Genomic DNA, 10,709 nt, shown 5'->3' with positions numbered 1-10,709 from the left:
TGGCCTTGGCCGATGGACATCCACACCCTGCCACAGCCCAAAGGCCCTGGAAACGCCATCCTCAGGGAAGTGTTTGCACTGGCTCGGGGCCAGCAGCCCAGCACTCCGCCCGCTCCGCGCCGGGTTAGCTGGCTTCTCCGCCAATGGGAAGGCACCGTGGAGTTTATCCCTCCGCCACGTTCCCTCTGCTTGCCAGCAACCACCTGTCCCCACACAGTGTGAAATTCCAAAAGCAAAGCTTTATTAGCCCATGATGCTGAGCTCGACCCTCTGCCCACCCACCCCCACCCCCGCCCAGTGCTGGAATCTTCTCCTGAGACCTGCAGACACCTCCAACTCAGTGTGTCCTCAAAGACCACAGCTGACCTCCTCTCCCCAGGACTCCCATCAGACTCAGAGGCCACATATCCCCTCCTCCCAGCCTCCCCCCACCCAGTTCCCCTCCCTCCTCGGGTAGGCCCCTTCTGTCCCCAGGGTACGCTGATTGGACATCTCCTGTTAATCACCGAGTGTGAGTTTTGGAGTCAGACATTAGCTATGTGTTCCTAGGTAAATCACCTCTCTGAGTCTCAGTTTTCTCATCTATAAAATGGGAGGAATAAAAGTTCCTACCTCATGAAAAGGTGGGGTTGAATGATCTGCCCATTTCATAGATGATGATGGAGGCACAGAGAGTTCAGGCAGCTTGCCCAAGATCACACCCCTTGGCCATGGTAGAGTGACACGGAGGCTGCTGTGACACGCAGAGCCACACAGACCCTGCTTTCCCTGAGCCTTCGCGTCTCCCACCAGCTCCTGAAGGTCCCGCCGAAGACGAGGGGCCTTTCCCACGAGCACACCTACCCCTCCCAGGGACCTGGCTGGGCTGGGGGGCTCCTGGAGGGCAGACACCATGCCTAGCTCACTGTGCACCCAGACCCCTCTGGGAGCCTGGCATGGACCAGGGCTTGGACTGGGGGCAGGGGGCGGGGCCCCAACACAGTTCAGGAGGGCACTCTCACCACGAGACAGCCGGGTCTGTGGCGAGCCATCCCCGGGGAGCGCACTGCCACCCTCGCCACTTTACTGGCTGTCTCTGAGCCCTCAGCAATGCCGGGAAAAGGTCCCTGTCTGCTCTGAGCTCCTCCACGCTGGCAGCCACGGGCCTCATGGCATTTAATTTGCACACAGCCCTGGGGTGTCTGCACCATGGTGATCCCCGGATTCAGAGACCCAGGCTGGCTCGCCTCCGAAGCTGTATTGCTGGGATGCCGACCAGCACGGCCACACCCACAGGCGCACATTTCGGGCAGCTGGACTGTCGCTTTTGTCTTCTGGACATTGGGAGTCAGAGCCAATTGGGTTTAACCACCAGGATATTCAAGGCAGAATCTGTGGTGGGTCCATGGCCCGTGTGGAGGGAGCTGAGGCTGCACTGGGTCCCCAGTGGGGAGCGGGTCCTTCCTCTCGTTTGCACTTTTTCTTCTCACCTGTGGCACCCGGGCTATTCCATGGCTTCCTGCAAGAGGCTTGAAGTGCACTTCAGAACAAGGCCGGGTGGAAACAGACACACACGTGCACAGCGGGCCCTGCCCGGCGTCGGTAACGTGAATACAGCACAGCCACAACGTCAGGCTCACCTCTCAGTCGAGGAAACTGAGACCTGGAGAAGCAAAGTGATTTGGGGGCCAGTCTGCTGGCTGGTTGCACCCCACCTTTTTCCAGAGAGGGTAAGAGATGGACAGGACAGACTGACCCCAAAGATGGCTTTCCAGCCAGCTTTAGGGCTCAGAGCAGGGTCCGCCCGTCACACGAGTGGCCAAGCCTCCCACGGCCCCTCTAGCCCCAGGCAGGTCCCACAGCCACGGCCTCCCACACGGGCCCTTGGGCAAGGAGTCGGCCCAGCCTCCGCAGGGTCTGGCCGAACCCTAGGCAGCGTGGAGGATGCTCAGTTGGGTCTGAGCTCAGGGCAGAACAAGTCAGAGCCAGGCCGGGTTTGAGAGTTAGGGATGGGCCACAATGTGAGGTCCCAGGGCTGCGGCAGGAATGGGGCAGGTGAAAGATGGGCTGGGAGCAGATACTGAGGACCTGAGGCCACAGGCACCTTCTGGCCTCAAGTGGGGGTCTCATCAGCCCCAGAGCGGCATGCAGGGGCAGGGCCCAGAGGACTTCCTAGAACCTTCTGGAACCTTCTGGAATTGTGGAGGAAGAGCACAGGAAGGCATTGGAAAGCAGCCATCTGACCCCCTTGCAGTGCAGATGAGGCCAGAGGGAGGGACAGGACACAGCCAGGTCACCAGCAGGTAGCCAGGGCCTCACCTCCAGGCCTTCCCCTCTCTTCGACCGGGAGCCCCGGGCCTCCCCCAGTCCTGGGATGCTGCCAACAGACCTGCTCCATCCAAGCTCTGGGGCCCCAGCAAGCTCTCCAGCCCTGGGTCCCAGGCTGCCAACCACCCCAGGGCCCCACCGTCAGCTCCCGGGAGGGTGCCCGGCCGGGGTGCGTCACGTGAAGAGGGATGGAGACCCTCTGTGTCAAGGACACCTCTAAGCCCAGACCGCTGAGGCTGCAGCCACCAACCCACCTGCAGGGCATCCACCCTTCAGCCGAGCCAAGCTGGAGTCCAGAGAGGTCGGGTCAGAGGGGAGGTCTGGAAAGAAGAAATCACTCTTGAAGCAAAAGAAAAGGGTGAGCACATTTGGGGGACGGCCCGGGTACCCGTGGGAGGACCTGCTTATCCCAGGAAGGGAAACCGATGGGCCAGCGGCCGGGGAACGGGTGGATTCAGCAGACAGCACGCCTGCAGGGGACCTCCCGGGGACTCCCTGCCTGTGGCCCCAGTCCTCACTCTGCCCAGCCGCGGACACGCCCCACCTCGCTCACAGCTGCCTGCCAGCGCGCAAAAGGGCAGGATGAAGTATCTTGAAGGTCGCCTGAAACAAGTTTTCAATTAGCCCACGCTGCACGCAGGTACTCCTTTCACAAAGGTTTATTGGGCTCCTCCGGGGTGCTGGGTGCAGGTTAGTCACTGCAGAGGATCCCAACAGGGCCTGAGTAGCAGCCGACACAGAAACTAGCGGTGAAACATGCCCAGGCTGAGGACGCGGCCGTGACGAAGGGAGAGAGCACAGGAAGGCGGGGAGGGAGGGCTCAGCTCCCCCAGTGGGGACGGGGCAGGCTGGACCCAGGTGGAGGTGAAGGCAGAGGAAGAGAAAAAATGGGTGTCGCCAGGGGAGGGAGGCGGGTAGAGGCAACAGCGTGAGGGGAGGCTCAGAGGCAGGACAGGGCCTGGGATCTCCCAGAGCATCAGGAGGCCAGTGGAGGGGGCAGGGGAGACAGAGAGTCAGTAGCCAAGGAGGGCTGGGGCCCAGAAGCCAGATCACTATGACGCTGGGCAAGGACACAGCCAGGATACAGCCGTCACTCTGCGACCCTCTTCGGCAGGTGTGCCGGCGGCTGCCCCTTCTCTTCCCTAAAGCTCCAGGAGGCCCTCTGCAGGGTGGCCGGACCCGCCCCATGGTAAGTCTCAGCGTCAACCTCCCTGGCGCTGGGAGCTGCTCTACCCATAGGGAGACAGAGGCCATGCCCACCGCACTCCCACCCACCAAGCCCCACACGGGGCAGTGTGGCAGAGGGGTCGGAGACAAGCCTTCCCTGTGTGGGTACCCAGCCCCCGGAGTACGGTCTGGGAAGAGGGGAGGCCCTCCCCACCCCGCCCCGGATGTTCCAGGGCCCCAGCTGCCTGCCCCTCCCCCTAGCCCGTGTCCAAGTTGCTCCTGGACACCAAATGGACCCAGTCCAACTTGTCTTTCCCTTTCTTTCCCCTGCCCGCCCCCTGCTGGAGCTGCTGGAGGGCAGGCAGGAAGGAGGCCAGCCTGCCCAGCCCAGTGGCATGGGCACAGCCCCAGCTCCAACTCTGGTCCCCCTGGGCCCGAGGCTCAGTGCTCCCAGAGTCCCAGGTAGGACTTGGCCTCGGGCCAGGACAGGTCAGGGCAGGATGGGCAGCTGGTGGGAAGGGCCCTGGGGAGGTGGGGAAGGGGGCAGGGGCTGCCTGGGAGGACAGCGGGAGGGAGGAGTGGGGCGGAGGCACAGAGCACTGGAGTGAGTCACCACACCAGGGTCTGTGTCCCAAAGGCCAGTATCACCTGGACCTTGGGCCTGTCCTCACCTGCACTAGCGCCTGTGGGAGCCAGATGGTCCTGAGCACCTTGTCCGATGTCCTGGAATCCCAAGGTGTGAGGTGTAGCCTGCCAGCCCAAGGAACAGAAGCACATCCACCGGCACAGCTGACAGCCCTGAGAGCAAAGCACTGCTGTCCTGAGCCTCCCTGGGGCCAGAGGGCTTGTGGGTTGGTGGTCTCGCTGGATGCCCACAGAGGGTCCAGGGGGACCAGTCTTGCCTCTGCGCCAGCCCACGTCTTCCCCACGCACCACCACCACCGCTACATCCCAGGCAGCTCCGAAGGCTCTCCCAGCCCATGGTGGCTTTTTAATTTTCTGAGACTAAATGTGGAAAGGGGGTAGGGGGGACTGCCCCATGCCCCTAGCCCAGTTCCTGTGTGGGTAGGGGCAGGGCACAGGTCCGAGACTGGCACCCCAAAGAAATCAAGGAAGCAAGGCTGGAGGATCTGTGCAACAAAAGTTGGGACTTCCTCGGCCCCTGCCCGGGAAGGGGCAACCTCGGGCCCCCAGAACGCCTCTCAGAGACCAGCCAAGTAGAAGACTTCTCTCCCTATTCCCCCCACCTCCCCCGCAAAAAATAAGGCAAGGAACCGATCTGCCAACTCAGAGGTGCCCTGCGGGGGTGGGGAGCAGGCAGGGGGGACGCCACCCCCCCAGCCAGGTTTGGATCGGGGAGAATTCCCTAACCCACCTGAAGACCCCCCCTTACCCACGGTGGTGAGGGGCGGTGCGGGGCCGCTGAGAAGAGCGGGGAGGAGGCTGCCTTTCCTCTGGGTGGGAAGTTCCCCGGCTGCGCAGCCCCCAACGCCGCCACCCCAGGCAGCGGAGAAATCGCCTGGCTGGAAGAAAGAGCAAAGGGTCTACCTTCACGCCCCGGCCTTCCTTCCACTCGGGTCTTGACCTGCTGGAGCCACGGTCCCAGGTGGGAGCTCGCGGGTCAGAGGGTCCCGCCAAGGCCGCGAAAACCGGAGGAGAGGACCTCTGCCCAAGATGGGCATCTCCCCCCGCGCCCGCTGGGGCCCGGTGAGTCCTAGGTTGGGGGCTCCTTGCCCCGAGGTTGACTCCTCCGGACTTGTGTCCTCGCCGCCGCCGCCGAGAGCGGTGCCCTCGCCGGATACGGCCCAGCGAGCTCCCACCTCCGCCCGGGGAGCGAGCGCTGTCTCCGTCCCGGGAAGAAGTTAGGCGGCCGGTCCCCGGGGCGGGTGGCGCACGGGACGCAGGCGGCAGTGGCGCCGGACTCGGGCTCAGTCACCGCCGCCCCAGACGAGTCCCCGCGACCGCGAGGGCGTCCCGGGAGGCTCGACTCCCCAGGGGTCCAAATCGCTCGCGACCGAGTCCAGGCCTCGCCCCGGGGGGCAAGGCGGGCCGAGGCTCGGCGGGCCTGGCTCCCGGCTTCGGGGACCCCAGGTCAAGGTACTCCCCGCCCCGCCGCCCCAAGTCGCCGACCCCGCGCCGCGAGCAGCGAGTCATCAGCAGATCTCGGACACGGCGGCAGGGCCGACCCCGGCCCCACGGAGTTGGGGAGTTGCCCCGCACCCTAAAAGCCTCCACACACATTCCCCGTTGAGAGTACGCACTTCCCGCGTCCCGGCGCCTCCGCGGTGAGTCGAGCCGCAGCGCTCCGGGTCAGCGAAGGTGGCTCAGCGCGGGCGCTCCAGTCTCGACGTTCCCGGGGCAGAGAGCAACGTCCGGGGACGCACGGGACGGGTGCGCCCGGCGGCCGGGTTTGCGCCGGGCGAGGCGAGCGGCAAGAGGGGAGCGCTCCGGCGTTCAGACAACAGCTACCCCTAGTGGGAGAGCCGCCCGGGGCCGCCGCCGCCCCGCGCCCGCCGCCCAGCGCCCCGCGCCCGCCGCATCCCGCGCCCGGAGCGCTCCCGGCTCAGCTGGGGCGCAGGGACGGTGCTGCCTTCCCCGGCCCTCCGCGTCTCCGGCGCCGGGCGGTAACGGGCCCGCCGGCCCTGCCCTCCGCACCTCCCCGCCGGGCCCCGGAGGCCGCTGACCCGAGAACTGCGGCGCCGAGCCGGGGCGCGATGGGACGGGGCGGGCGCGGCCGGGGCGGCGCTCGGCGGCCTCGGGCGGCTGCGGGGGTCGCAGAGCGCGGTGTGCGTGGCGGGGCGATGCGGGGGGCGGCCGTGTGCGAGGCGCGAGTGTGAGCGCGCGCGGGAGGCGGGCGGGCTCCGGGAGGCGAGCGGCACCCGCGGGCGAACGCGGCAGGCGGCGGGGGCCCAAAGTTGCCTCCTCGCGGGCCCGCGTCCCTGGCGGGGCGGGAGCCAGGGCCGGCGAAGCGGCGGCCGCGGACCCGGCCTCCCGCGGCACCTGGGCAGCGGCCCCGCACGAGCAGCAGCGGCGGGGGCGGCGTTGGCGGCGGCGCGCGGGAAGCGAACCGGAGCTCCGGCGCAGCGCGGCGGCCGCCGGGGAGCTCGGCTCAGGTGCGCGGCGAGGGGGGCGCGGGCCGGAGCTGGGCCGCCGGGACCGGGACGGCGCGGCGCTCGCGCTCGCCGGAGGAGCTCCGCCGCGGACCGGGTCCCAGCTTCAGCTGCCCGTCCCGGGCGCCCGCTGAGGTCCGGGTTACCCGCCCCCGCGAGCGGGCTTCGGGGCCCGGCCCCGCCCCCGCCGGCCCCCGGCCGGGCCGCCCCGCCCTCCGGCCGCCGGTGCCAGCGCTCGGCCCGCGATTTCTAAGGCACTGGCCGCGCCGCCGGGCGATCCCTCCGGGCTCCAGCTGCAAGGGGGCGGACCCGGGCCGGAGGTGGAGTCTCCCGCCAATTGAAGCCTCGGCTATAAATTGAGCTCCCCGCAGAGCCCAAGGCCAGATGCCTCGCCAAGCCACCCCGCGTTTGGTGGTGGGGGAAGGTAGAGGGTCCCAGGGAGCTCTGGGGGGCGCCGCCACCATGCTCCGCTCCCTGCTGCTTCACTCCCTGAGGCTCTGCGCCCAGACCGCCTCGTGCCTCGTGCTCTTCCCGCGCTTCCTCGGCACGGCCTTCATGCTCTGGCTGCTCGACTTCCTGTGCATCCGCAAGCATTTACTGGGCCGCCGACGCCGGGGTCAGCCCCAAACTGAAGTGGAGCTCAACAGCGATGGCGAGGAGATGCCCCCCGACGACCCGCCTATCTGCGTGTCCGACGACAACCGCCTGTGCACCCTGGCGTCGCTGAGGGCAGTGTGGCACGGCCAGAAGTTGGATTTCTTCAAGCAGGCACACGAAGGCGGTCCGGCGCCCAACTCCGAGGTGGTCCTGCCCGACGGCTTCCAGAACCAGCACATCCTCGACTACGCCCGAGGAAACCGCCCGCTGGTGCTCAATTTCGGCAGCTGCACCTGACCACCGTTCATGGCGCGGATGAGCGCCTTCCAGCGCCTGGTCACCAAGTATCAGCGCGACGTCGACTTCCTCATCATCTACATTGAGGAAGCGCACCCCTCGGACGGCTGGGTCACCACGGACTCTCCCTACAGCATCCCGCAGCACCGCAGCCTGGAGGACCGGGTCAGCGCAGCGCGGGTACTGCAGCAAGGTGCTCCCGAATGCTCTCTCGTCCTCGACACCATGGCCAACTCTAGCAGCTCCGCCTACGGCGCCTACTTCGAGCGCCTCTATGTCATCCAGAGTGGCACCATTATGTACCAGGGCGGCCGTGGCCCTGATGGCTACCAGGTCTCCGAGCTGCGCACCTGGCTGGAGTGCTACGATGAGCAGCTGCATGGCCCTCAGACCCGTCGAGTGTAAACAGCCAAGGGACAATTGACTGAACTTGGCGGGCCATGCCTTCGAGCCTTCGAAGCCCACGTGCAAACGCACCCAAACAAAGGCAGGCTTGGTGAGGGCCCAGTGACACAGCTGTGCTGAGCCATGGATCTGAGGCTGAGTCTGCGCTCTCAGCCAAGCCACCTGAAGACTCTCCTCCGCCCCGCCCCCCCTCCCCAGACTCTGCCTTTGTGACTGCCCTTGCCTGTACTTGCCTGGCTCGCTCTAAACCCCCTTCTGAGCGCGGAGGCAGCGCCACCCTTGCCTGTGTGCCCCTGGACTTGTACTCGCAGCGGCCCCTGCCACGCGATCTCACACGCCCTCCTCAGAAGAGAATAGCCAGTGTGCCTTTAGCCAGGCGCAGTGGCCCCGCGCGAAGAGACTGGCTGCGCCCGCGCGCCCTGAGCGCAGCTGGGTTCCAGCAGCGCGAGCCGCTCGCCTTAGTTGCCTGGCACCCACACCTGTCGCGCACGGGGAAGGGATGCCCTGCTGCTTTTGTGTCTGTTTCTTGTCCCCGAGCTGGGGGAGGAGGGTTGGGGTGGGGAGGGGTAGGCAGGGTTATTTCCCCTCCCTTTATTTTCGGTGCTCACGAGCCCCGCTGCTGATGACGAACTGTCTCTAACTGGTCTTGACCACGAGCTGGTTCTGAATTGCAGGAGGCTCGAGGTAGCGCCTAAAACGAGAGGGGAAAGTGCTCTGGGTTTCCATGTAGAAACCGCGTCGACGGGGTGGGAGAGGGAGGTTGGGGAACTGCTTCGGGACAGAGGAAAACGGCTTGGGAGGCATTGGCGAGGTTCGCAGCGCCCCAGGGAGAAGGAAGGGGCTGGGGCTCCTGGCACACGGGGTTTGAGTGGTGGAGTCTGGGGGAGAGAGGTGGGGGAAGAGCCTGGGAACCCCGAACGAGGGGTCTCCCAGGCAAAGCTGCCGACTGCGGGGCCAGAAGACGGGGGGCCCCTGATCCGAAGGCCATTTAGTGAGTGTTTTACTGGAAATATTCCCTGTATATAAACTTCTTTTTACACTACAATAATAAAGGCTTAAAGTAAATTGCTTTCGGGTTGCCTTTGGTCCCTTTATTTTTTCTTCCCTCTGAATAGCGGTAATAATTAAACACAAATCTCTCCCTCGCGTCCCCATAGTGACCCTGGGGGGAAGGGTGGAGAGAAGGAGCCTACGCTAGCGGGGGCGCTGGAGGGGAAGGAAGAAGGAAAGGGGTCCGTGGCGGTGCCCGGGAGGCGCACAGGCACGCACGCACCCGCGGTGGGGAACGTGAGGTCGCGAGGAGGGCTAAAGGAGTCGAGCCCGGCTGGGTCCTGGAAGGAGGCGGGAGAGGCAGCGGGGCCCGCACTTGCCACCGCGCGCGCGCACACACGCACGCAGTTACAGCTGACCCTGCAGCCTCCCATCTAACTTCCCCCAGCGACAGTCGATGGGGGGAGGGGACGGTGTGGGGGAAGGCCGGGGGACTTTGGACCAGGTAGGTCTGGGCTCACGCCCACCGCGGGCACCTCTGTGCACCTGGATCCTCCCTAACCCCCTTCTAGCACCTCCCTACTCCCTCGCGCCCTTCTCGAACCTACAAGATTGTCTCCCCCACCCCCCAATCTCCGCCCGGCTGCTGGGGTCCCCGGGAGGCGCTACTAGAATAGCGCAAGGTGGCGGAGGGAGGGGCGACGGGGGAGGGAGAGCGGGCCTGCGGCGCCATCGCTCTAGCAGCAGCTCCTACTGCGGGGCGGGGGTGGCGCCGAGTGCGCCCCCTGCCCAGGACACACCCTCCTGTTGCCCCTCCGCCGCTTCCCCAAGTTCAAGCCAAACCTCGTCACCACCCCCAACGCGCTCGGGTCTGGGAAGCTGAGGAGAGCGTGGTGGCTGAGCTGAGGGAGACCAGAAAGAGAGGGATGGTGGTGGCCGGGACCGGGGCTGGGAGAGGAGGGGGTCGTGGCTTTGGGCACAGACCTCCGCCCGCTGCCCAGGCCAGGCGCTCTGTCGCAGTACCCGCTCTCACTATCTCCCCTGTTGCTCCCCAGGTGAGGAAGACTCCGGGAGAGCGAGATTAGCTCGGCCCCCCTCCCTCTTCTATTGACCCCTTGAGCAGAAAAGTGGGTCGGGGGAGACAGAGAAAGGAGCGCTGAGGAGGGAGTCCGTGGACCGGGAGTCGGGGTAGGCGAGCAGCCGAACCTCCCCGGCCAGAGAACCCAGGACCATCCCAGTCCCGGGAAGGGGTGGGGGGCGGTGTCGGTGAGCTTCTGGGTGTGAGCGCTCGCGCTTGAAGCTGGGGCATGGGGTAGTGGGGGTCTGCGGGGATGAGTCTCCAGCAGGCTGGATGGAGGAGAAAGGCCCCTGCTCCACCAACGCCGCCTCCAATTTCCCGCCCAGCCCCCATGCCGCTCCTCCGTGAAACTTTTTGGAATTGACACCCTGAGCTGGGGAATTTTTTTTTTTTTTTGCTTTAAAAGTATTTAAATTGAAAAAAAATTACTTTTAAGAAAAAATTGGCACAGATGGTATTTCTGCGTCTCCTCCCATCCCCCTCCTCCCGCGCGCTTCTTCTCACCCCAAAACCCCCAAGAAGAATACTGAGCAAGCGGCGGGGAAGCGGCCGGGCGCCGGGGGGACCCGCCCAGAGCTCTTGCGCGCGCCGCCCGGCGGTGGGGTGGGGGGGCGCTTGGTGGCCGGGAGGAAGCGGAGGGAAACCCGGAACGGCGGGGCGCCGCCGCGGGGTTCCCACTGCGTGCTTGGGCAGCTCCTCGACCCGGTCCTCCACTTGAGGGTCTAGTTGGACGCGCTGAGCGCCCTGCCCTCCCCGTG

The 10,709-nt window shown here is 65.9% G+C and overlaps 1 protein-coding gene and 1 long non-coding RNA gene across 4 annotated transcripts; one reads left to right on the top strand and one right to left on the bottom strand.

The window, feature by feature from the left end:
• Nucleotides 1-497: 497 nt before the first annotated feature.
• Nucleotides 498-5,847, bottom strand: LOC309958106. Of its 3 annotated transcripts, none has more exons than XR_014326002.1 (5): nucleotides 4,868-5,847; nucleotides 4,146-4,272; nucleotides 2,852-2,910; nucleotides 2,562-2,627; nucleotides 498-1,642 (listed from the first exon to the last, which is right to left on the bottom strand). It is a non-coding gene; the product is annotated as an uncharacterized lncRNA (long non-coding RNA). The 3 variants fall into 3 exon arrangements; XR_014326004.1 differs by lacking the exon at nucleotides 498-1,642 and having other exon boundaries at nucleotides 1,917-2,627; nucleotides 4,868-4,997; nucleotides 5,736-5,847; XR_014326003.1 differs by lacking the exon at nucleotides 498-1,642 and having other exon boundaries at nucleotides 1,917-2,627.
• Nucleotides 5,848-6,968: 1,121 nt separating this feature from the next.
• DIO3 (iodothyronine deiodinase 3) lies at nucleotides 6,969-7,883 on the top strand (the record flags this gene model as incomplete). The annotated part of the gene is made up of 1 exon (XM_082854421.1): nucleotides 6,969-7,883. One exon carries the CDS (start codon nucleotides 6,969-6,971, stop codon nucleotides 7,881-7,883), a length of 915 nt encoding a protein of 304 aa, XP_082710547.1.
• Between the last annotated feature and the right edge of the window lie 2,826 nt (nucleotides 7,884-10,709).

The sequence above is a fragment of the Leucopleurus acutus genome, assembly GCF_964270905.1.
Source record: "Leucopleurus acutus genome assembly, chromosome: 1".
Taxonomy (NCBI): Eukaryota; Metazoa; Chordata; class Mammalia; order Artiodactyla; family Delphinidae; genus Leucopleurus; species Leucopleurus acutus.
Note: the sequence above shows the minus strand (reverse complement) of the source record. Positions and strands in the feature narration are given on the sequence as shown.